The 25261-nt window shown below is 33.1% G+C and overlaps 1 protein-coding gene and 1 long non-coding RNA gene across 2 annotated transcripts; both read right to left on the reverse strand.

Moving 5' to 3' along the window:
• Positions 1-1385: 1385 nt before the first annotated feature.
• On the reverse strand, positions 1386-19534 carry LOC148604181 (uncharacterized). Its single transcript, XM_088550121.1, has 12 exons — positions 19457-19534; positions 14056-14207; positions 13506-13543; positions 12197-12302; positions 9835-9999; positions 9512-9656; positions 7764-7880; positions 7366-7417; positions 6245-6483; positions 5749-5868; positions 3761-3812; positions 1386-3139 (listed from the first exon to the last, which is right to left on the reverse strand). The coding sequence occupies exons 1-12, from the start codon at positions 19532-19534 to the stop codon at positions 1386-1388; spliced, it is 3018 nt and encodes a 1005-aa protein (XP_088406247.1).
• A 3367-nt stretch (positions 19535-22901) lies between these two features.
• Positions 22902-24832, reverse strand: LOC148604182 (uncharacterized). Its single transcript, XR_015915821.1, has 3 exons — positions 24755-24832; positions 23356-23564; positions 22902-22978 (listed from the first exon to the last, which is right to left on the reverse strand). It is a non-coding gene; the product is annotated as an uncharacterized LOC148604182 (long non-coding RNA).
• Between the last annotated feature and the right edge of the window lie 429 nt (positions 24833-25261).

Raw genomic sequence — 25261 nt, forward strand, 5'->3', positions numbered from 1 at the left:
ATCTAGTCATAATCATTAGGTTAATGCTTGAACCATGAATCATGATCGTACATTAAATTTAGGCATTTGTTAGGCATTTGTTGTCTCGTTGCAGGCAAAAAGATACTAGAATGTGGCTGATTAAAAGTATAATAAAAATATTGTTTTCGTTCATTGTGAAAAAAATGCTTATAGTGTGTGATTTTTTGCGGGGATTTTAATACCTTTGATGTTATGTGTGAACATTGAGTCCCAAGATACAACTGACTCGCTCACATGTGACATTTTACAAACATCTTGTTGGGTGTTTCTAGAAAAAACAGAGGACGCTTATTCCTACGATGCATCCTGATCAATTTCCCTAGTGTTTAGTTGCTTATTCACTTGTGTTCTCATATGTGAGTTATTTATAAGATTTCAAATACTGTGTGGTGTTTTTCAATTGTCCTTGTCTTTTATCATTAGGATTATGATCTTTTTTATTGACTGTTCGAAAACTGGTTGTCTTGATTTTCCATTTTATAAATAAATAAAGATTTGAAATTATGTCACTTTATTAGAATGCTTGTCGACAGTAAATCACCTGCACCTCTATCTGAAACAAAATCAAAATTGATAAGTAACTGAAAAAACCTATCCGCTATCAGGATACAAAAAATATTGATATATGCAACTATATCATTAAAATATAACAATTTTGTATATATTCCTAAATTGCATACCCTGTACCACACCTCTAGATCTATATCGCATACCCTATATCACACCCTAGACCTATATTGCAAGCCGTATATCGCACTCCTTCACAGAACATTCTTGAAGCATTGGTTGAAATGTATGATAGAATGAACATGACATGTTAACATTTGTACCACATTCTGTATCAACCGGAGACTCCTATATCAGTCCAAGGGCCACTAGATTTCGACATGTAATATTCAGTATTTGTCAACACGTGACCGGAAATAGGAGAACAAAATGTGAATTGTTTCAAGCGTAAGAGTGAACAGGTTCTATGTCCGGTAAATGACGAACGTTTCCTCTCTGACGCTAAAGTATATGTCTTATTGTGTGTTTTGTCATATCGCTAACGTCTTCAATTAGTCAAAATCCACTTGTTACTGTTTTTATCAATCAGCGTTCATAATTAGCTTTAATATTTTTAGTTTGTTATTAAATAAAATTATGGATTAAGCGGAGATAATAATTTTATATTTACATGTATGTTTTACTTGATATTGGTATAAATACATTTAAACATGTTTTCTTTTTTTTCCAAATCAATATGTCATTAAATCAATATGTTTGCAAGTGGCATAGTGATCAAATGGTATGTATGTATATGTTTATATATATATATATCTTATTAGTATTAGCTAAAATTCAAGTTTTAATACGTACATAAACTATCCAAAAAGAATCTTTTTACATCTACGAACTATGTTATAGAAGTAATTATGATTTCTCGCCGGGTACCTAGATTGAGTTGTCGTTTTTGTACTACTAGTTGTTGGTGTTTCTGTAGAAGTTAGTGTAGTAGTAGTTGTTGGTGTTGTAGTGATTGTTGGTGTAGTAGTAGTAGTTGCTGTGGTAGTAGTGGTTGGTGGGATAGTGGTAATTGGTGTGGTAGTCGTTGTTGGAAATGTTGTAGTACTTGGTGTTGTAGTAGTTGTTGGTGCTGTTGTAGTAGTTTGTGTTGTGGTAGTGGTTATTGGAATTGTTGTAGTAAAGGCTGTTGGAATTGTTGTAGTAGTTGGTGTTGTAGTAGTTGTTCGTGTTGTTGTAGTAGTTGGTGTTGTTGTAGTTGTTAATTCGTTAGAAGTTGTCGGCAATGTTGTAGTAGTAGCTGTTGTAGTAGTTGTTGGTGTTGTTGTAGTAGTTGGTGTTGTAGTAGTTGTTGGTGTTGTTGTAGTAGCTGGTGTTGTAGAAGTTATTGATGTAGAAGTAGTGGTTTGTGTTGTTGTAGTAGTTAGGGTTGTGGCAGCTATTGATGTGGGGGTAGTTGTTGTTGTGGTAGTAATTGTTGGTGTTGTAGAAGTTGGTGTTGTAGTAGTTGGTGTTGTAGTAGTTATTGGTGTGGTAGTTGTTGTTGGTGTTGTTATAGAAGTTGGTGTAGTAGTTGTTGGTGTTTTTGTAGTAATTGGTGTGATAGTAGTTGTTGGAGATATTGTAGTAGTTGGTGTGGTAGTTGTTAATGCTGTTGTTGTAGTAGTTGGTTGGGTAGTAGTTGTTGGTGTTGTGAAAGTAGTTGGTGTTGTAGTAGTTGTTGGTGTGGTAGTTGTTGTTGGTGTTGCTATAGAAGTTGGTGTAGTAGTTGTTGGTGTTTTTGTAGTAATTGGTGTGATAGTAGTTGTTGGAGATATTGTAGTAGTTGGTGTTGTAGTAGTTGTTGGAGTTGTTGTAGTAGTTGTTGGTGTGGTCGTAGTAGTTGTTGTTGTATTAGTTGGTGTGGTAGTTGTTAATGCTGTTGTTGTAGTAGTTGGTTGGGTAGTAGTTGTTGGTGTTGTAGACGTAGTTTGTGTTGTAGTAGTTATTGGTGTGGTAGTTGTTGTTGGTGTTGTTATAGAAGTTGGTGTAGTAGTTGTTGGTGTTTTTGTAGTAATTGGTGTGATAGTAGTTGTTGGAGATATTGTAGTAGTTGGTGTTGTAGTAGTTGTTGGTGTGGTAGTTGTTGTTGCTGTTGTTGTAGTAGTTGGTTGGGTAGTAGTTGTTAGTGTTGTGGAGGTAGTTGGTGTTGTAGTAGTTGTTGGAATTATTGTAGTATTTGGTGTGGTAGTAATTGTTGGTGTTGTAGAAGTTGGTGTTGTAGTAGTTATTGGTGTGGTAGTTGTTGTTGGTGTTGTTGTAGTAGTTGGTTGGGTAGTAGTTGTTGGTGTTGTGGAAGTAGTTGGTGTTGCAGTAGTTGTTGGAGTTGTTGTAGTATTTGGTGTTGTAGTAGTTGTTGGGATGGTCGTAGTTGCTGTTGTTGTTGTTGTAGTAGTTGGTGGAGTAGTAGTTGCTGATGTGGTAGTGGTACTAGTTATTGATGTCGTTGAAATTGCACAAGTAGCACAGCAATTAGACGATACTGTTTGGCTACTGCAATCATCTCGTGTAAAATTTAAACATGTTGATCCGTCGCTGTAGATTGGTAATTTTCTATCTCCATATAGACACGACTCTTAAAAAGCAAATATAAACAAAATAAAATCACAATAACGGATTACAAAAAAAACCCCACTTTTTTTAAACCTATTGTATGGTTTCCGTTCTTATGACGAAAATTTATTCCTGCAAAAGTTAAATAACGAAAATGTCATACGTGTGTAAAGTAAATTTGTGAAGCCTCGACATGTCCCTTTTAAATATGGACGACAACTGATAAATCTTAAGAGTTAGGGATTCAATCGAATTTAATGTGACCGACAATGAACATACCAACACAAACCCTATAAAAATACAATTGCGTCTATTAAGGGAACTGCTTGTGATTCGTTCATCCCATTTTCTTACACGTCTTACAGTTACAAATACAATTAAAGAGTAATTTTCCATTAAACCCAAAGTTGTATCATATTTTTGAGGGCATGGAACAACGCTTTTCCTACTGTTTTAAAATTTTATCTTACAGCTTGGTATATTATGAATAAACATTTTATAAGTTAAACACTAAAGTTTGATCATTTCCCATTTTAGACTTTTGGCAATTTTTTGAACAACTAGATATTAATATTTCTTAAATCAGGCAGAAAAGGCAATGGCCTTATGTTAGGACTTACTCTATAAAATATCATAATCTTACCATCTCCAACAGGAGCTAGGGGATCATAGGTACACACCCCAGACTTACACCACTAAAAAAATGATTATATCAGAATCAATAATCGATATTGAATAATTATTATGGTACAACCATTTAACAATACAAAGGTTCATTAAGTTTTATGAGTTAAATATTACACTTTTATAACATACTATTGAACAAAACAGGAAACAAATGCAAGGACTAGTACGGGGCCCAGAATGGGACTTGATCTTTTTACAATTTTTTGAGACAAAAGTCCATTTTGTCTCACAAAATGTCAATTTTGTGTCAAAAAAGTCAATTCTGTGTCACAAAAGTCAATTCTGGGTCACAAAATTTAATTCTGTAGGACGAAATTCAGTTTTGCGTCACAAAAGTCATTTTTGTATGCAAATTAGTTACAGAATCTTTTGGGTATGTAAATGAATCGGATTCCAAACGTGCAGCATCATGTATACGTGTATTACAAACTTAAAGCATTCACTGCAATACAGTAGATAAGGTACGAATGTGCACGGTTATAATGAAGCACATAAGTCAAAGAAATATCGGATATCGTAAACGTATAACCCCACTGTGTCACCTAATCTTGAATCTAAAGATAGATCATTTGAGCATTTTGTAAACAAAAGGGAAACGAAAGTTAGACTCGTACTATGTCGGTTTTTCATCTCGCCCGATCTGTTCCACTCAATCGAATTTCTTGTATCATACACCAATAGAATTGGACAGAAATAAGAAATCTATCTATATCTGGCAAAAAAGCGTGAGGGATAGTGGAACAAAAAAATCTTTCGCCGACTTTGACAGATTAACAAATTTCACCGCACAACATATGTCTAATATGATTTTCTTGGCTAATCTGACGATTCATTTCTTTTTTCAGCTAAATTTGGGATAAATACATTAATACAAATTATCTTGTCAAATTTTAACAAATTTAGTTGCGATTAACGTGTCAGGCAAAAGCATTTTATTGTTGAGTTGAAATATGTCTGGAAATGATCACGTGATTCACCAGAGAAAATCCCAATAAATCGAAAGTAGGAAAATCGCGTATTTTAAAACCTGGTTTATCAAACAAATCTCATAGAAAACGTATAATAGCAATTTTAGTAATTTCAAAACAGTTTAACTGTATAATACAACTTAAAAGATTTTTTAAAATTTCACTTAAAACGGCCTTATCCGTCCTGCGTTTCTCGAAGTAATCGGAAACCTGCGTATGCGAGACCCGCGGTTACTATATATCCAATGAGACACCTTCTTACAAAATTGTGATCAGATAATTCATTTGCATATCAAAATGATTCTGTAAACTAATTTGCATACAAAATAGACTTTTGTGAAAAATTCAATTTTGTCACACAGAATTGAATTTTGTGACACAGAATTGACTTTTGTGACACAAAATTAAAAATTTGTAGTATGTTATAAATTTTGTTAATCAGAATTCATTTTTGTTGAACAAAATTCACTTTAGTCTGTACAAAAATGAATGCTGAGTCCCATTCGGCGCCCCTTAATTAGCACTATGTGGTATTTTTTTTCTGTGTTATCAATGGCAACTGTGCACATTAACTAAACATTTCCTGTGTTTATACAAATATTCTTTTCAGAGCTTTCATTATTCTTGTTTGGTTTTAACTAATACTCATTAAAATCCACATTTTAGATACGAGATGCAAAAAGTTATTACGAAAACAATGAATACCACAGCGGCGATATAGACTAAATTCTGTTAAGTTATAGGAAGCCCAATATTTTGTCTTAAATAAAAAAAAATATAATAGAGAGGGGTTATGATTAATATTACAAAATGGCCATTTTATAAAAGGGTAGTAAAACTGCATCGATCATGTAAGGAGGGTAAAGATTTTTTTTAAATTTAGAAGACGAACGGACGGACTTCTGGTGTCTATTTCTGCCTTTCTTATAGTTGGGGTATAATTTAAATTGACCTAGAATATACTTTTTATTCACACCTTTTGATTTCCGCAGATAGTACCGTCAGCAACGTTAGAATATCCAGAACAGGAAAGTGAAGGAGGTGTGGCACAATATATAAACTGACATATACTTGAAAAATCTCCCTTGTAAACAGTCTATAAATAAAAAAGAGAAAGTGCTATTAGTTAGGGTTGTGTGTTGCCGTAATAACAAACAACAACAATACACACTCTATAAAATACCCGTGAAATCAATCACAAATTTATGAAAACCAACATCGCGTATTATTTGTTTAAAGAACTGTAAGACTCTTTGTAAGACTAGCATTACACAAAATACAAAACTTTGAATTAAGCCCTTCGGCTCATTGATACTAATGAACAAATTTTATAAAATAATAAAACAAATCGATGGGAATATTTGTGATACGCTGAATATTATTGTAAAATTAATATTTAAAATAGTAGAATAGGTGTTTATGGCTAAACCAAACAAATACTAATACAGTATACAAAAAAGATTAATACTCACTCGACACAAATGGGAGGTGGGACCAATCAGTGATTTACACTGTGAATCAGCATCCTGAACTGTTATAGGACCAGTCGTTCCGGGTGGAGTAGTAGTTGGGGTCTGATAGTTTGCACATGCATTGCAACATTTTTGACCAGCATTCGGACAGTTGTATGATACAAAAGTAGCGATATAAGAGCAGTTCCATGGCTTACTGGTAAAAATTGGACCTTCGACATCACCGTAAAGACAGGATTCTGACAACAACGAAAGATACAATAATTGAAATAACTGAGTTTCATCTATTTGTAGCGGTAATTGTCATAGTGTAACTAAAATAAAGTACTGTGAAAGAACTTTTATTCGTGAATGGCAGACATATCGTTTGTTTGTGAAAAAAAACTTTTATTCGTGAATAGCAGACAAATCGTTAGTTTGTGAATTCTTGAACTTGTTGTTTGACATTTCCAATATTACAAATATACGGGAAATATGTATTCCCTCGGAAATTTAATTTCATGGTTTATGTCAACCACGAAATCCACTAAATTTTGTTCGCCACGAATATAAATACTTCAACACTGAGTAAAGAATTCAAGTCGAGGACAAGCAACTTTTACTCATATTGAAGGGTGTGTACTTTTGCGTGTATGACACAATCCAAACCAATGTTGATTTAAAAAAAACACTTTCAAAGCGACAAAAAGAAACGAAAAACAAAACAAAAACAAAACAAAACAAACAAAAACAAAAACAAAAACAAAACAAAAACAAAAAAACAAAAACAAGCAATTAGATACTATAGGTAAAAAAACACACACCTCTTGGTCAATAATTAAATTAGTTTTTTTTTGCATTTTTCTTTTCATTAAACATTAGTTTATGGAAAAGACAGACAGACCATTTTTTACCACACTAAGCAGGATTCTAATTCAATTTTAAGTATATTTCTTTAGTCAAATGTGTATGTGCTCGACATGATTAAAACCTAACCTATTTTAAAGAATTGAACACCTTCATCAACATGTTCATTATCTTTGATATTAAAGTAAAAAGTCTGATCTTGAAATGCTAGTTCTTCTCTCGATCGTTGATGAACATACACTGAACCTACATAACTGAATCTGCTTAATCCTTACCGTCACCCGAGGGAGCTTGAGGATCGAACGTACATACACCAGTTTTACACCACTAAAATTGAAAGTGTTGAATTTCAAAATATAGTAACAATTTGGGAGCATTTTAAAATTTAAAGGTAAAAGATCGGTAGCAACAGTATTTCTACAAGTTGTTGTCAAATCTCAACAAACACGGATGGACTAATTTTCAAAACTCGTAAGATAAGTTATTTGTTTATTTGTAAATTAATCTTGAGATTCATCGCATAAAGAAGCAAACATTTAATGGCCGGAACGTTTGTTCAGATATGGTGAATAGAGGCAATATCATTATATGTTTCTGAGAAGTGTGAAATATTTAACATATTTAAAGGATTAGTAATATACAGAAAAAGTTTCAGCAAATGTGTCTGGCGAACCTTTTGATTCCCACAGTGTGTACCATCAGCCGGAAACAAACTCCTGCAAGACTTGGTATTGTTTGGTACGGCACACCATAGAGTAGTACATATTGTTGAAAAATTGTCATAGCGATCCTTAATATAAAATTAAAGGAAGGTTTGAAATATCAGAAACATTCAGAGAAAAATATGTACATCTTTCTCAGCATATTCGTGTCCATTTACAGATTCTGTAATCTTGGGAAGCTAAACAATAGTATACTGGTAGAAAAATGTAACGATACCTTCAGATATGATTCTTAACAACGACGACTTCAATATTTGTACTAAAGATACATATGCTGCAGAACTTTCTTTGAATATATCAAATATTGATAATAAAGAATGTCCGTTTCTTGATCTTAGTTTCCATATAAATAATGGTAAACTTAATACTAAACTTTTATGACAAAAGGGATGATAATTCATTCCCTTTTGGTAATTATCCATTTAATATAGCGACGTCCTCTTATCGCTTTCATATGATGTTTACAGATAACAATTAGTTCGATTTTCTCGCATTTATAACAATGTTTCTATATTTAACGAAATAAATATTATAACCAAGAAATTACTGCATCAAGGTTTTTAAATCACAAGCCCGTAAAAGAGTAATCAAGGGAACAAAGGTTATTCCCAAAATGTTCAACCGTTACAAGGAATTCATTCACTAATGCAGATATACTAGTAAACGAATTACTAAATATTATGGTACTATTCTTCGTGAATAACGGAAAGCTCAATGCTCACCCAATAAGTTGAATTGGCTAATTCGTAAGGGATATTAGTATGATATTTTTTGTCAAATCTATAGAAAGGTTTTTGTTTTTTGGTATTAACATTAAGGATATAACTTTTTTTTAGGTTTAAACTAGTTGGGTTCTGGGATGTCAGTTGACTGCTGGAAGTCCTTTGTTTATGCATTGGTGTAACGTACTTGCGGGTATCTCTCATCCTAGATATTATGGCAATATTTTCAAAAATCACGGAAATTATACTCAGTTTCTTTATTTCCATTTCAATAAGGGACTTATACCTATTTGAAATGATTTTTAGGTGAATATATGTCTAATTGTGTATTTTTTTCAACAGTGGTCAGTTTTAAAAGGGAAAGATAGTGATCACACCAAATTACTTTAACACATATTTTGCTCTTTTCCAGATTCAGGAATTTCTGGCCTCTATGTATTGTTTCGTTTTCACTATTACTGATTGATGCTGGAGTATATAAAGGCAACTATTTCATTGTACCTGTGTATATTGTTGCTTTTTGGGCCAACTGCGGCCTGCCCAGTAATATGAGGGTTTCATCGTAGTGCTCGTTCATTGAGGGACCATGGGTGACCTTGACCTTGACCTGACATTTTCATCTGGTTTGGGTTTTCTCTTTGACATATTACCATATCCATTCTCCTTATATGGCTTGTAATAGGCATGCAAAACTTATCCAATGATACAATTAGGAACATAAATTCTCTAGTGGTTAAGTAAAGAAATTCTATCGAATTTATACGTGCATAGTAATTTTAATTGCTTACCAAACACAACCAACAATATTCATGACGATTACATAAAATAATCATCAAGTATTTCACATTATTCAAAGTAAGGCACTGCAAGTTTAAATCATTAGAACACATAGATAAAGATATTTCTTTTTCAAAACGAGTACTGTGTACATAGCATGCAAATATTTTAATTATTTTAAATATGGTATAAATTTATACCTTACAAAAGTACGATTCTGGTCCTAAATTGTAACGGCACTGGGCATCCGCGTCATAAACCTGTCCTGGGAGTAAGCCATCATACTGGGACAGAGCAGAGGCGTTATAGGCTGAATCAAGGACTTTCATACAGTTAGGTGGAGATCTATAAGAGAAACAATAGGCGTCATATATCCAAAAACTAAATTAATTACTATCATAAATCAGTTCTTTAAGAAGCTCATTTTATGTCAAGAAGCTCAAAAGAGTTATACAATTATCTCCTAATTTTCGCCTATCCTAACATTATCTTAACAGATTAATTTGTATATGATAATACTTACCCATCTAGTGAAGATAAATAGCTTGTAAAATAGTCAGTCGAGCAAGTAGAAAATATCCATGGGTTAGCAGCGGTTGCACCTTGTCTCGGTCCTCCTGATGGGGCCATAATGTATCCATTATTTTCGTTACAAGAATTTCCTGTACCATCATGTTCAGCACTTAAACTAAAAATATTAAATGCAAAAAATGTTATAAAATTAGGATTAACTAAGGTAGCCAGAGATTAATACTTTTAAAAATAAAATGTTACAAGCTACAGTGCAAAAAATACATTGCACACAGATTCTCCGGCACAATTGAGGGTAGGACTAGTATTAGTTTTATAGCATTCTATTTTATGTAAAGCCTATATCAAAAAGCAACATCACTAAGGAATCAGGGCTTCTTTAGCTTATGGTAAAACTCGACAGGAGGTTCCCATGAGCCTGAAACGTTCACCTTGTTCATTTTTGTTGTTTTCCAAATGCCAAATCCCCGAAAAGAATGTCCAACAGTATTGACTCAAAAGAAGACTTAGTTCGGAAATATCATAAGGAACGTCTCATCAATGGAAATTTTCTTTCTATCTTTTACAGTTTTCAAGATATTGGCTAAAAACTGCTAAAACATCATTTTTCATATTTACTCTAACAAGGAGTGCTCCGACATCGTTGATCCAATACAGACTTTTGTAGGCCTTATCATAAGTATCATTTCGTCAATTGAAAGAATTTAGCTAAACCTAACTGTTTTGGAGATATATAAGTAAAACTTTCAACACTGCATAACATATCATAACATAAATTGAACACAGATAGATCTCATCATGCTGAATATTTTAATCAAAACAGAATTTAGCTATACCTAACGGTTTTGGAGATATATGCTAAAAAAATCTATTTGACCCTATTTTCTATTTTTAATTACGGCGGCCATGCTTTTTGACGAATCAAACGTCCCCATGGCAGTTCCATACAGAATACCCCAATAACCTTCATTCTTAGTTTGGTTTTCATTGGTTCAGTTGTTTCAGAGGAGGAGAGTTTAGAAAAAATTGTGACGGCAAAAGTTCACATGATCTATGGCCAGGTAATCACACCTAGAGACTCTAGAGATTCTGAATTGCTCACCTGATCCACAATGGTCAAGCTTTCCAAAGCTGGACTCTGAACCTTACCGTACTATTGTCACAACTGTTGATCAATACAGAGTATCTAAGTTATCCACCCGGTTTTCATATTATAAAATAAATCTCTAGTTGTCATTGTTTTTCTCTTCACGGGCAATAACTCCAACATTGAGCAACATATCTATATGAAATTTTTAGCACAGACTGGTCTAACCATGCTGGTCAATATTTTCTACTAGAAAATTAGGCAAAACTCTTTGGTTTTCAAGTAAATTCAACAAGTCGTCAATTTTTAGTAGTAGTGGCCATGCTTAACAACATTCATGCAACATTTGGTTACACTCAACCCTACAAGTTGCCTAAGAGGAGATTTAAAAAAATCCATTTCAGGACCCATAACTTATCCATTTGTCAACAGATATTTTATGAAAATGTCTGCATTGGTTTATCCCAACACGCTGAACAATTTTACCCCCTACTAGATTTTAGCTAAATCCAACTGTTTTTGAGTTATTTGCATAATTATGCAATTTGACCCCATGGTCAACTTTTAGTAACAGCGGCAATGTTTTTAGACAGTTCAAATAGTTCCCCATACAAGGATTGTTAAAAATACTTAAGGAACTTTCATGCAAAGTTTGATTTCAAAACCTTTTGAATAGTTTAAGAGGAGAAGTTGTTTGAAAAAGTCTACGGACGACGACGGACGGCGGACACATAGTGACTTTCGACCAGGTGAGCTAAAAAGGATGTCAATTCTGCTCTCATTTTCTTACCTGCCTTGACCATTATTGTTGCTCTTATCTATCTGAAGATGACATGACTATGTTCCATGTCATCTGAGTATACTTGCAGATTTCTACGCTCAAATGTTTAAGGTTTGAATTTTTTACGACAAGTCAAAACAGCAATAGTCTTTAGGAGGTAGATCTTAGGAAAGGGACACATCTCTTACAAATCGTTGGAACGTTTGTATTCCGCGTCTTACATCAATCTCATGTAAGCATCAAAGTAACTTGGGCTGATTTCATTCTGTTTCAAACGAAAGCTGGATAGGCTTTGATGATATTGAATATAATTTAAACATATCACTGAATTTTAGAGTTATGTCCATTGTAAATTTTTGCACACATTTTTTTAATGACTTCCTTCATGAGAGTAAAAGAAAGATTGTATGTGATTTATTATCCACCTGCTACACGAATGTTCGTGTTTACAAAAACACATATCTAAAATATGTATAAGATTTGTACCTGTGTCCTAGTTCGTGAGAAGCTACTGTCAGAATGATAAAATTGAAGTGATCTTCCACAATTGATTGGCTGGAAGGTTTACATACAACACTTGCATAAGCTAGGCCTGAAAGTACAATGTTTCACTATCGCCATCATGTTGAACTTCGACATGCTGTACATGTATTTCATTTAAATCCTCTAATCAGCAGAATTGAAATTTGGTAAAAAAGATAATTTTCAAGAAGTCAGGTTTAGCATCTGTTAACTAATGTTTGTTTTGAAACATTCCCTGCTTTTTGATCCTCTATTCTACATAACAACACATAGATCAGCTATCCTGTGTGTGTAACATGTTGAAACCCTAGATATAAGTTTTATATAGCTTAGCTGACTTAGTAGTCTAGAGTGCTAAACCTAGTGCAGGTGGTGTTGCCAAAAATGTTACAGCAATGATTTCGAGTCCGCGGAGGAACAAGCAAATTTTTTTTTGTAAATTTGATAGCTGTAACATCGTTAGGAATTTTTCAGACCCTTGGATGTTTTCGTTATCTTCTCTGTATATCAAACATGATCCGATGAAGCAGTGTAGGGAATAGAGTCGTCACGATATAGGACGTCAAGATATATATCAGAATATCTATTCGTGTCATGCTCCATCGGATTAGGTTTGATACAGGAAAGATAATGTAAACATATAAGTGTCTGAACATTCCCTAACGATGTTGGAACTTTCAAATTTTGGTCGTTTCCTCGATAACATCAATAAGTCATTTTTTTCCAAGACCAACAGTTTGATAGAAATAGTTGCACTATAGAGACAGAAACTCTCTCAGAATTTTAAGTTCACGCTCTGGTTTAGTGGGGTTCGTTCGGCGTTTGTTGTTGTTTCTGAAGGTTCTTTACTTGGTATTGTATGACTTGTTTTCCGCCTATTGTCCGTTTGGTACTTTCTGTGCCATTTTGTCTACGGTTGTCTTATCGTTTGCAACTTCATTATTTTTTTCTATGAGAGAAGATGATAACTCGACTCTTTTTACTAAAATAAATAGCTTATAAAAGGTTTCACGAATTTGTGAACAGCTATATCGAAGGTACGCCTGAGGAGAAAACCTTGGACAGAAGAACGAAAACACCGAATAAACAAAGAAAAAGTCGAAGAAATATATTTCAAATGTATGATTTAGAACCTTTATCTTATACGCATTGATATAAATGATGTGGGATCAAAAGTAAATTGTGGTGGTGATGATTGTTTTAGTTGTCTTATGTTGTGATAAAAAATACATTAAGCGTAGTTTTTGTTGACAGTTAAATTAAGTAGTCTTACCTGCATTGATAGTGCTATTTAGCCGTGTTAAGTCGTATCTGAAATAAAATATTTATTTGTATTTAATACTTAATAATGTGGATCGTTTCATCCAATCATCTTTTATCAAGACGTGTTTTGTCTAACCCGAATCTAAAAATCATAAAAATATAATTGGATATTAATAAGGCTCAAGAAAAACAATTCCAACGGTCAATATCTGTCAAAACCCTATACCAATGATATTTCTTAGAACCGATATGCAATAAAATGAGGGAAAAAAACCCGCATTTATGAATAGACAAAAATATCTATTATGCATGATTTGAAAGGACAGCCTAACAACTGAACCCGTTATTGAAGAGTTTGATGAATTGTTTTAATATATGAAATATGGGGTCGTAATTTGATGCAGTTAAACGGAGTCTATAATTTATTATTATTTACTGCTAAAATCCACGAACATTCTTTAGTATAATTGCAATCCATTTGTTCATAAGCAAAGAAGAAAAGAAATATGCATAATAATGGAATAACGAGCGTAACCCTTCATCCTGCTACAAAAGCTTACCTTGTAAACAGCATAGCGTGATCGTTACCAGGGAGACCAGATTGTGTCTGATACCAGTCTCTAAAGTTTTTCAAAGCAACGTCTGCGTCAGCCTGAATTGGACTGATAGTTGTGACTTTTATGCTCTCAGTCCAACTCGAATCGTTTGCAGTCTAAAGAGCAAAGCGAAATTCCACTTAACGGATATGATATATTTGTTTACGTAAATATGTGTCTGCAGTTGTAGAGTTTAAGCTCATGGCATGGATTTTATCATCATAATACCTGTAGTCTACATTAGTTTTGAGTGTATTTTCTATGTGCTGCTGTTCGATAGTGAATTAGTATTTGATAGAGATATTTTTATATGTAAGTTTCAACAAATATTTTATGAAGGGTTGAAGCAGGGGAAATCAAGAAAACCCGAACTCGATCGGTAATAACAAAACAAATTCAAAATCAAACGAATAGACAAAGAACATAAAAAGTCAAAGCAACACCAATATAGATACAAAACAAAAAATAATGTGGAAACCCGAATGGGAATTGGGAGCATGGACGAGATGCATCGATGGGGTTTAGTCTTAAATTTCTCCATATTGTGGTCATGTAATTTTCTTTTGCAGTTTTGAATGTAATTGTTGAATTATGGAAATATTAAACAATATATATTGATTGGTCTTTGAACTACAAGCAAAGTTTGTCCATGACGATTTTATAATGGAGGCTGTTAGCCAAATTAATGATATATTTTTATTTATTGACAAATTGGAGTTGTAGAAATGATAGTTTCACTTCCTTGAGACCTTCGACAGCAACCGGTTTTAACAGTTAGTGATGCCAAATTATAAGAATAATGGCTACAATTTTGTATAATGGGTTCTTTTTTGGCTCTGAAACGATAGTGTAAAGATAAAAATGGTAAAAGATTGTTTTGAGTGTAAGGTGTAGGATAGAAGTTAATGGAAGTGTGATGAAGTCCAAGAATTCTTTGGATGAAAAGAAGAAATAGATCGTGACATCATGCATTTAAGCTGATGTATAGTGTCAATAGCCATAACTCTTTCGGTCTTGTTGGGTCGTAGTCGAATAAATTCATTGTTGTATTGACTTGAAAGATGTTTATATTTCTGATATTGTCAATGAATTCATAATACACTGTATTTAAACATCCAACAAATAAACCCTATGAAAAAGAAATCCTAATAGCCTAAAAGTAATGATTAAATAATTTTATAATTAATAATATATATATATATATATATATATATAATGGTCTGAAAAATTCCCAACGATGTTAGAACTGCACATTTGTGGTCGTTCCCTCCGCGGGACTCGAACTCGTACTGCTGTGACAGCTATGGCAACACCGCCTGCACAAAGTCCAGCGCCCTAGACCACTCGGCCAGCTAGGCTATATAAAAATATAGCTTTCGCTGGCCGGGTCATTCCTCCTCGTAGGATTAATCTAGGGCTGTAACTTAGTACACGATGTATGGTGGTACGGGACAGTTAATTTAGATGTTAATATGTAGGATAGAGGATCAAATTAATGATGCATGTCACAACAAATCAATATTATACAACGTCTCAGAATGTGACGACTCTATTTGCTACACTGCTCCATCGGATCAAATTGATACAGGGAAGATATATAAACGTATAGAATGGTCTGAAAAATTCCCAACGATGTTAGAACTGTCAAATTTGCGATGCAAATTTTTGGTCGTTCCCTCCGCGGGACTCGAACTCGTACTGCAGTATATATATATAAAAAAATTATAATTTTTATCGGAAACTTTTTTTGGAATACACAGAAAAAAATCGCTGCAAACTAGTGAGACTCGGTTAGCACGTGAACACAGAGTCTTATTAGGTGGAATTATCAGAGATAACTAAATAGCCGATAATCACCTATCATCTTCGTATACATTTTCAATAATTAGTAAGGGTACTCGGCATATAAAATATCTAGAATAACTTTTTAGGATATAAATAATATTTTTTTAATAGGCTTTACTAAACATCTTGTCGACTATTTAATTTCCAAATGCAGTACTGAGATATTTTCATAATCTGTTGAGCCTTTGATTATATTTTGTTTCACCTTTAGATATAAAAATAGAAAATGTGGTATGATTGCCAATGAGACAGTCATCCATCAAAAGCCAAGCAATGAATTATTAAACTTCTTTTGGTCATTTCATACCATACAATAAAGCAAGCTCTAAAAGGTCCGAAAATAAATGAGGTAAAACTATTTATAAAAGACCAAAATCGTCATAACCTATAGAAAAAAGGTAAAACGAGTATCAATGAACATAAAAACCACCACTGCACTATACATTATTGGCTTTGTCCAGGTATATAACGTATATGGCGTGATTAAACGTGTTTGTGAACGCTCAAAACTCCCCCAAACATTGGACACTGGTGAAAAAATACAACAATAAAACAAACTTTTCGTTTTTTGTTGAATTCGGAATGATCTCTTGACATCCATAGAGAATACAAACACTTTAACAACTAGGATAATGACAAAAAGCTGAATCTATCTCGAAAGAGTACTTGCTCTTTCTGCAAGCTAGCTCAAAATAATAAAAAAAAACTGATAAGCAAACCTTGTTTACTCAAACAAAAATATCAATTAAAACACGTCCAACCGGATTTAGTGAAACAGTAATGAAGGAAACCAAGAATATAGCAGTAATCAAAAGAATGTAATCCAGGGACAAAGACCAGACCTGGAAAACAGACATACACAACATTGAACATAAAGTATCTAAATTCATACATACAAAGTAACAAAAGCATATGAGCAACTCGGACTACACTAAAAACTGGGAGCATTGACCAGGTGCACCCGCAAGGGTAAACGTACGCTGCTTTTTTAGAAACACCCGCCCAGTTGCTCTTAAAAAGTCAAGTCCGGGGTAGACAAACGAGGAAAGAAAAAATATGACGCGTTGAATAAATCAGTTTTCATGGTGCAGATGGATACACCATAATGATCCACGAGTTCTTGATGACGACCATAAAATTTCTTAATTGATGACTTCAATCTGGTAGCAACATAACCCTGTTCCCGAAGCGTATTTGTTAGATTTCCAGCGATACAAAAAGTCTGTATAGTTTCGGCAAGCTCTGACATAACGTATGAGTTGTGATATGAACACTCCATACGCAGGTGCTGAAGGGATGTTGCCAAAGATGAAGGGATATTTGACAATTCTGAATGAGAAATCATCAGGTTTGTCGTAAACTTTGGTCAATTATTTATGTTGTGGTAGGACTGTAGACCCTCTATGACAGTTGTAAGTATAGAAGTTAGAAGTTTTGAAAGAAGTTTGGTGGTACATTTTGCAGATCCAGCTATGAAACGTTGTTTGTATGGATTCTTGTGAAGTTTAGGAATCCAGTACATAGACTGTAAATCACAATCATCGTCCTTGGTAGAGAGACCATAAGAGGATAGCACAAATTTATGGTTTTCTACAATCTCTTCTTTGGAGAGAGTGGTAGCAGTGTAGGCCTTACCACTGCTATTATTTTCTACGTCTACCTCTGATAATAAACATTGGATATAAAACGTTTTGCAGAAAAAAAAACAATGTTGTTTATGGTTTTGTCTGCTGGTACGACAACATATTTGTCATGTATATTAGACAATGTTTTTGCTACATCGGGGTCTTTGAAAACAGACGTAGCCTTGGCACTCATTGACCTACTTAAAACTTTCATTCGTTTCAAAATTAAAGACCTCACGGCCTTTAACCACTCTGACAGACACTCAATGTTGTTCTCGTTTTATCCATTTCTTGCATTGTCCTCCACGGCATCCATAAGAACTTTAAAGTTAGAATTCGAATTTATGGAGCGTGGTTCACAGTACTTGGGACCTTTAAAAGGATATAACGCAGAGATTCGTTTTCGAACAAACTGGTTTAAAGAGTCTGTGGAAATCAATATCCAAAATTATGGTAACAAGTCTGTACAATGATGAGGTTGGGTCAGTAACAGGAGTGTCAAGAGTTGTTTTGTAAAGGAAATGTAGTAAAGGAAGAGGTATAGAATAAAGTTTGGTTCTAATGTGATGAAGTCCAAGAGGTTTTTGTATGAAAAGATGGAGACCATCTATGGAGACATCATGTATCTTAGGTGATGTATAGTGCCGATGGATTTTTGTCAAATAAATTCATCACATTTACATTTATACTATTGTTATATTGGCTTGAAAGGTTTCCTATACTTTTGATGTTGTCATTGCATCCGTAAGGTATTGCAGTACCTAGTCTGCGTATCCAGTACTCCTCTCTTTCCTTACGATAGTTTTTACTTAGAACGAGACTGTTTGTAGGGTGGTAATGTTTTCTAAAATACGACTGTCATAGAGAGGATTGAATGATCTTGTTGATTAAAATGTTGATACATTGTCGGGAATTTGGTAGTGTTAATTCCCGAACGATGTCTGCACATTCTTTTCTTTAATCGTTCCTGTGTTTCTCCGACATCTACTAAACCACATAAGTTACAATCTGATCCATATATTAAGTTTGTGGGTTTGCAAACTAAGTCATCGTGACTTCTTGTATGGAAGGTTTTGTTTGAAAGGGAACTGGAGAAGTAAGACTCGGTTATAAGAATGTTGCGTGTTTTGCAATTTGTATTACCATATTTTGATATTGTACAATGTTGTTCGTCATCGTTGAAGTCATATATATCATTTTAAGTGATGGAACATGGTCTAATTATTTTGAAATAGTCAGAATTTTAGTAGTGGAGGAGATGGCAAATATACAAATGTCTACGTAAAACAAGGTCTTCATGCAAATGTCAAGATAAAACAGGGACGTTTACAAACACATTAACATAATAATGTTACATGGAATTCGTTAATCTTGAACTTTGTAAAACAGCTATTAAACACCGCCGGCATACTATGAATATAATACATTAAAAAAGAACATATTCATTTGAATGATCATACAGTATATTTAAAAAGGTGTAAGTGCAAATGCCAAGATAAAAAGTATTAGCAGCAAGTAGGACGAAATGTGATAAAGTAAATTTACATTTAAGTTATAAACAAGAGCCTACGACGAATATAGCCAAACTTTAGCATCAAATTTTTATATAAATACATGTAGAAATCAGCAAATTTCTTAACTAATGTGTGGTAATTAAAAACCTTGACCCAACAACTTACCGATAATACAGAAATAACTTATGTCATCTTATTACTGCTGTTCCATGGTTGGCTCGTAAAATACCGGAATGCTATTTTAGTCCTGGTGTTTATAAACTTTGCCATTGTTATGTATTTATTTGAGCTAGTAGATAAGTTTGCATATGGATAAAATGTTTGATTGTTATTTGTAATTTGATTAGAACTCCGTACACCTTGAAAATGTTTAATCGTTACCTTTGCAATGACTATCCCAGCAAATAATATAGAAATTGTGTAGGAAGTGGTCTGTATGTTTTTGTACATCGCATCCATCTGTAAGTTAATAAAGTTAATAAAGTGTCACAAAGTAAAATCGTTATAAATTTATTTATAAAAAGTGTTGTTTAATTTTATTAATGTTAATGTTATTTACCCTACAAAGAATCTGTCACCAAACGTTTTGGAAAGCTACACGTTCTTAGTTCCATTTGATATTTCAAATTGTTGAGTAAACATTAGTAGAACCTATCGTTTATCCTAAATTCAAGGATAAAAATTCATCTTAAGAGTTATTCAGCTCGCAGAAAAAGCATAACAATGTACGATTAGAAATCAAAATGGTATTGATAGAATTCACAGTTGACCAACTGAACACATCTGCACATTAACATGACGTCATTGTCACTTTGAAACAGGTTTGAAACATCACATTCCTAATATTGAGTTTAAATTCACCTCACAGAAAACAAATCTATCTTAACGTCATGTTTGTTACACCAATTAAATATAGATACCAAGTGAATTCACGTTTATTTAAAGATTTCATGACTTAAGTACCATTCTGTGTAAGAATCAGGCAATGAGTGAGGCATCATTTTTCTCAACTTGGTCTTTTTTGCCTCCAACATATTCAAATACATCTAGAAAACAACTATAAAGCTTTTTAAATTCATCCTGAAGCATTGATAACGTAGATATTTTTGTCTGTTTATATAAGGGAAAAATTTTCCTCTCATTATTCCATAGTACATTTCAACTAAATTTGACCTATCAATATCTTATTAGACGAACTTTACAAACACTTTGACATTATTTTTTTAGGTTATGAGGTATAAATATTCTCTGTGTATTTTTTCTTGTGTCACACCTTATACACATTTTGCCTGATTCTTAGACGGAGAAGTACATTACATGTTTATTTTATGTAAGAACCCATGGATTCACTTATAATTACATATACAATATATGTTTTCAAGCTATTCTACTATTTTACTTGAATTAATCATAATTATGGCATGACCTACCCCATTGATGACAAAGGCATAGAACTGTTTGATATTGGCAATTGCATCTGTATTCTTTCCACTCGGTGTAGTAGCTGGACTTGCGTCATACCAACTACAATAATGCATTTTATATTTCAATGGAAAATGTGGCACACAGTCTGTTCAGAGTTTGGTTCTTAATCATTATTATGCAATTTTCGTAAAGACAAGATTGTCTTATACAACAAATGAAACTTAAATGGAGTTAAGCCTTTAGCTATGGATTTATCAAGCAAAGGTAGGCCAGAAAAAAAACCGTTATGTGGTGAGACTTCTGAGTCTTTTGCTGAACACTAGTATACTACAATATCAACAATAAGCTCATGAATATGTGCAATTGTAACTTACAATTTATAGACTGAATAGTCTACAACAATCAACAGTTCAATTTGATAAGCCCCAGTCGGTGTGCTACGTTTTCTTCTTCCATTAACGACTGGTTCTACATTATGGGCTGAAATGTTTTTAGAAATTTACATTGATCAAAACAAATGTTTTGGTATAAAACATAACAACATACCATTAAGGTACCTTTTAGAGCTATTACAACCAAGAAAGGGTAATCTCTCTTTTGTTTAGTTTTGAAATATCCCACAAGAAATGGCTTCGTTCTTATTAATGAACAGGCAAGTCACCAATGCTTTAGAAATCTAACGTTTGTGCAGAATACTCCGCAATGAACAATCAAGAAAAATTTCATCGAATTTTTGGTAGCAGTGTTAGAAAAGGAGATTTCAAAAGTAATATTTTGGTACAACAATACCCACGACAGACGCAAAAAGTTGTATATTGCTCACACGACCATTTAGTTCAAGAGGGCTTCAAACATCTTAACTTTAGCAGAACTGTACATTGTACATGGATTAATCAACTACACAAATATTGCTTAAGCTTGCACCTTCCGCTGTTAGACTGGTCCATTTTGATTTGAAAAAAAATGTTTGTATTTTGTTTAGGTACAATTTAAATCATCTTTGTAAATGTTTGTCAACAGGGTCTTTTAAAGGCTTTAATTAAATAAAATGGAATGTTCTAAGCTTAATGTGCTTAGGAGTAAATGAGTAATTCTTTGGGGTTTCAAATATGTTTCGATCGTAATGCAACGATTCTTATTTCAATTATCAAATTATTTTTCACTTAATGCACAATAAGTTGTCAGATGTACATTTAAAAATCTTAATTAATATCATGGCCAAGTATACACAATACATTATAACTGGGATTAACCAGTATTTTATATTTACTCAAATCATTTTGAATATGGTAGAACATAGGAGTAGGAATAGGTAGAATTTAAACCAATTTAAAACCTGTTTAATTATTATACTGTTTTCTATATGAAGGTCTAAAGGATTCTTTCATTTTAAATAATGCCAAGCAGATAATATGATATAAATGTAAGGTAAACGGCAGTTTACTAAAATCTATAAGAAACAAGAATCCTGAATTCAAAAACATTTATTTCATTAAGATGTCAAATGAAATTTCCTGGTTTGAGTTGTCCCTTTATCTTTATGGTGACCTACTTGCGCCGTACAAAATGGTGTCAAAAAATCTATTTTAAAGGATTAATATTGCTGATTCTACCTCATCAGTTAACTCGAATATAAAATACATTTTTATTTTTTTATATTGATCTTTGAATCAATTTTGAAGGTTACCTTGTCGCTACAGTCAGGGATGAGATTCTTCATATTTAAAACTTTTTTGTCCTTGACGAATGCCGTAATTAAAATAACTGGGCCGCACTATCTATAGTCATGACGACAGTCCTGGCTTTAAAAACTTTCTGCCCTTAGAAAATATTGCCTACTTTCTTTTTTGGCGTTTTATATGTATTTTATCCGTATTTAGTTTCCTTTAAACTTAAACATTTGCTATTGTTCACTTGTTCACTATTCTTAAATAAATTCAAAACAGAAAATTTTCACCTGAATCTTTGAGATCAGAGAAGTTAATTTCTTTAATTGGTTCCTTCACTATATTAAACTTTGTTTGTCCTGTAGATAAACCCTCGTTAGACTGAAGAACAAAGTCACTGTTTCCTACTTGAATGAAACCTAGCTGAAAAATAATCAAATAAACAAGTCAATAAAAAGTACTAAAACACGGAAATATACCCCGACCTCTGTTTATGTTATACAATATATAACGTTAAAACATTTATAATTTTCAAAGTTGATTTGTTAACTTGGATGGGCTAGGTTTTTCCACAGTCCATGAAAGCATATTTTAGAGAAGTTTACTGACCATATGACATATAACGTTAAAAGATTAAGTACTAAATAATTATAATTATCAAAGTTGACTTGTTAATTTGGATGCGCTAGATTTTTCCACAGTCCATTAAAGCATATTTTAGAAGTTTACTTACCACATTCACTCCGTTTGTCTTGTTTCTCTGAACAACAAAAACTGCTCCGTGGTTTGGATCTTGGTAGTAAGTAGATTCCTTGAAAACAATACAGCTTCGTTTGTTAAAAGAAGATATATCTATAAACTTTTTGTACATATACATCATGTTATCTTACCCGTAGTCTCTTAACAGATTGTCAACTGCATGTACCTGTAGGCCTCTAATGTTTCTTTACATGAGAATCAGCCTCTGTCCCGAATTCCAACTAATAATTGAGTGCATAATTGAAGATCTTCTGTCTACATTTCATTTTGAAAAAAATAATTTTAGATTGGCTGGTTCTCTTTAAGCAAACCAATTTTTTTTTTGTAAAACCTGGTTTGGTACTGTCATTAGACCGAACCCCGCGATTCAATTAAATACCATGTTATTTAGTATACTCTGGTCAAATTCCGAAATATTTATTAACTTACCTCTCGTTCTTCAATATTTTGCTTTTCTAAAGATCCACCATTTAAAACAAATACATCAACATTTGTTTTTAGTTTGGTGTTTTTAAGAAGGTGCAAATGTAGAGGTGACCCATCGAGCGAAAAGTCAAGGTCGTATGTTTCAGGGGATAGGCTGGCGGAGATTGACCTTTTTTCCCGTCGTCCTACATGTACATGTACATCAACTTTCTCTAAAACAAAAATTCTTTATATTGTTGCTTTGTAGTATTGTTTTTTGGTTATTTTATGTTCTTTGTTGCGTTTATCTGTTTTTCTTGTATGGTCTTTGTCCCTGGATTTTATTCCCTTGATTTCTGCAATAGTCGGTTCCTTGATTGCTCTTTAAGTATCATTCTGTGTAAGAATCAGGCGATGAGTATCACATCATTAATTTCAATTTGGTAATTTATGATTAAAGTATATTCAATACATCTAGAAAAAAAACGAAAATCTAAACTGCGACATAGATATCTTTTTACTAATTATACAGGGTAAAGGTGCGGGAAATGTTTTTTGCCATTCCAAATAGTGCATTCTAACTAAATTTGATTTATCAATATCTTAAAAAGGGTGAAATGGACAAACACTTTGATGGCAATTTAGGGGAATATAAGGTATATATACTGGAATAATGAAATGAAATATTTGCATTTTTATTCTTTATGTGCCGAACCTCATAGACATCTTGCCTGACTCTTAGACAGAAAAGTACTGAAATAGATATGATTGGATTTCTGATAATTACTTCATGATAAAGCAAATCAGTCGTCAATAAAGCATGAGAAATATCATGACAGTCAAAACTTTAAATTAAAAGGAAAATATTTACTGTGTCGGTAATATATACACGACATATGGAACTGATAACTATAAACATATTCCATGTCATCAATTTATCTTAAAAACTATTACTATTCATCTGTGGCAACATTCCTTCAGCACTTGCGTATGTAGTGTTCATTTCACAACTCATACGTTATGCCAGAGCTTGCCGGAACTATGCAGACTTTTTGTATCGCGCTAGAACTCTAACAAATCGGCTTCTGGAACAGGGTTATGTGGAGTCCGAGTTGCTCTTTTGCTTTTGTTGCTTTGTATGTATGATTTTGGTTACTTTGTGTTCTTTGTTGTGTATGTCTGTTTCCATGTCTGGTCTTTGTCCCTGGATTGCATTCTTTTGATTACCGCTATAACCTTGGTTCCCTTGATTGCTCTTTACATTAAATTTTCTTGCCGAACAATTTGTACTCGCAGGGAATGTGGATGTTGCATACTTTGTTTATTAATTTTGTATATGAAGAAGTGGTGATTGTGAATTATTCAATCCGAAATTGAGAATTTCAGAGTGACGTCGACACTTAATGCACTTAATGAGACCTACCTTCTTCAGACTTAGATTCAGATGGAATCTTCAGAAAACTATCTCCCTCGGTTATTATGGAAAATACTATCAGCAAAATCAACCCTCTTGAATACAACTTCCCCATTCTTAGTCGCCACTTACTTGGAAATGATCGAAATGTTATCATACATGAAAAAAAAAAGATTTATTGCAAAAAATATAATTTGCTGATATAAGATCAATATTATACACCATTCCCAAGCTGTTTCGAAATTAAGGAAGTTCATGGTCACATTTAAGCATAATCAGCCACTGAACATATATACGACAAGATATGTAATTAGACAAAACATAATCACTAAATTGAATTTCATTATTGAAATGAAATATGTAAAATACAATTTAGGAGATATAAGAACGCTTCAGGACGAGGTTATCACATGAATTGATCCTTTTTAATGAACCATTTCCTATACAAGATGGATAAAAAATATTTTCAATGAAAATGATACTACAGAGAATTACGTCATAATATTAGAAAGTATT

This window comes from Perna viridis, chromosome 10 (assembly GCF_037379345.1).
Source record: "Perna viridis isolate PV_CMFRI_1.1 ecotype Kerala chromosome 10, ASM3737934v1, whole genome shotgun sequence".
In the NCBI taxonomy this organism is placed as follows: domain Eukaryota; kingdom Metazoa; phylum Mollusca; class Bivalvia; order Mytilida; family Mytilidae; genus Perna; species Perna viridis.

Bases quoted from the DNA above. Each gene is read 5' to 3' on its own strand.
- LOC148604181 (XM_088550121.1), bottom strand. From the start codon at position 19,534: ATGGATGCGATGTACAAAAACATACAGACCACTTCCTACACAATTTCT. The intron at 14,208-19,456 runs GTAACGATTAAA...TTTGCTCTTTAG, and splicing joins CTGGGATAGTCATTGCAAAG to ACTGCAAACGATTCGAGTTG. The intron at 3,813-5,748 runs GTGTGAATAAAA...TCATTTTTTTAG, and splicing joins CTATCTGCGGAAATCAAAAG to TGGTGTAAGTCTGGGGTGTG.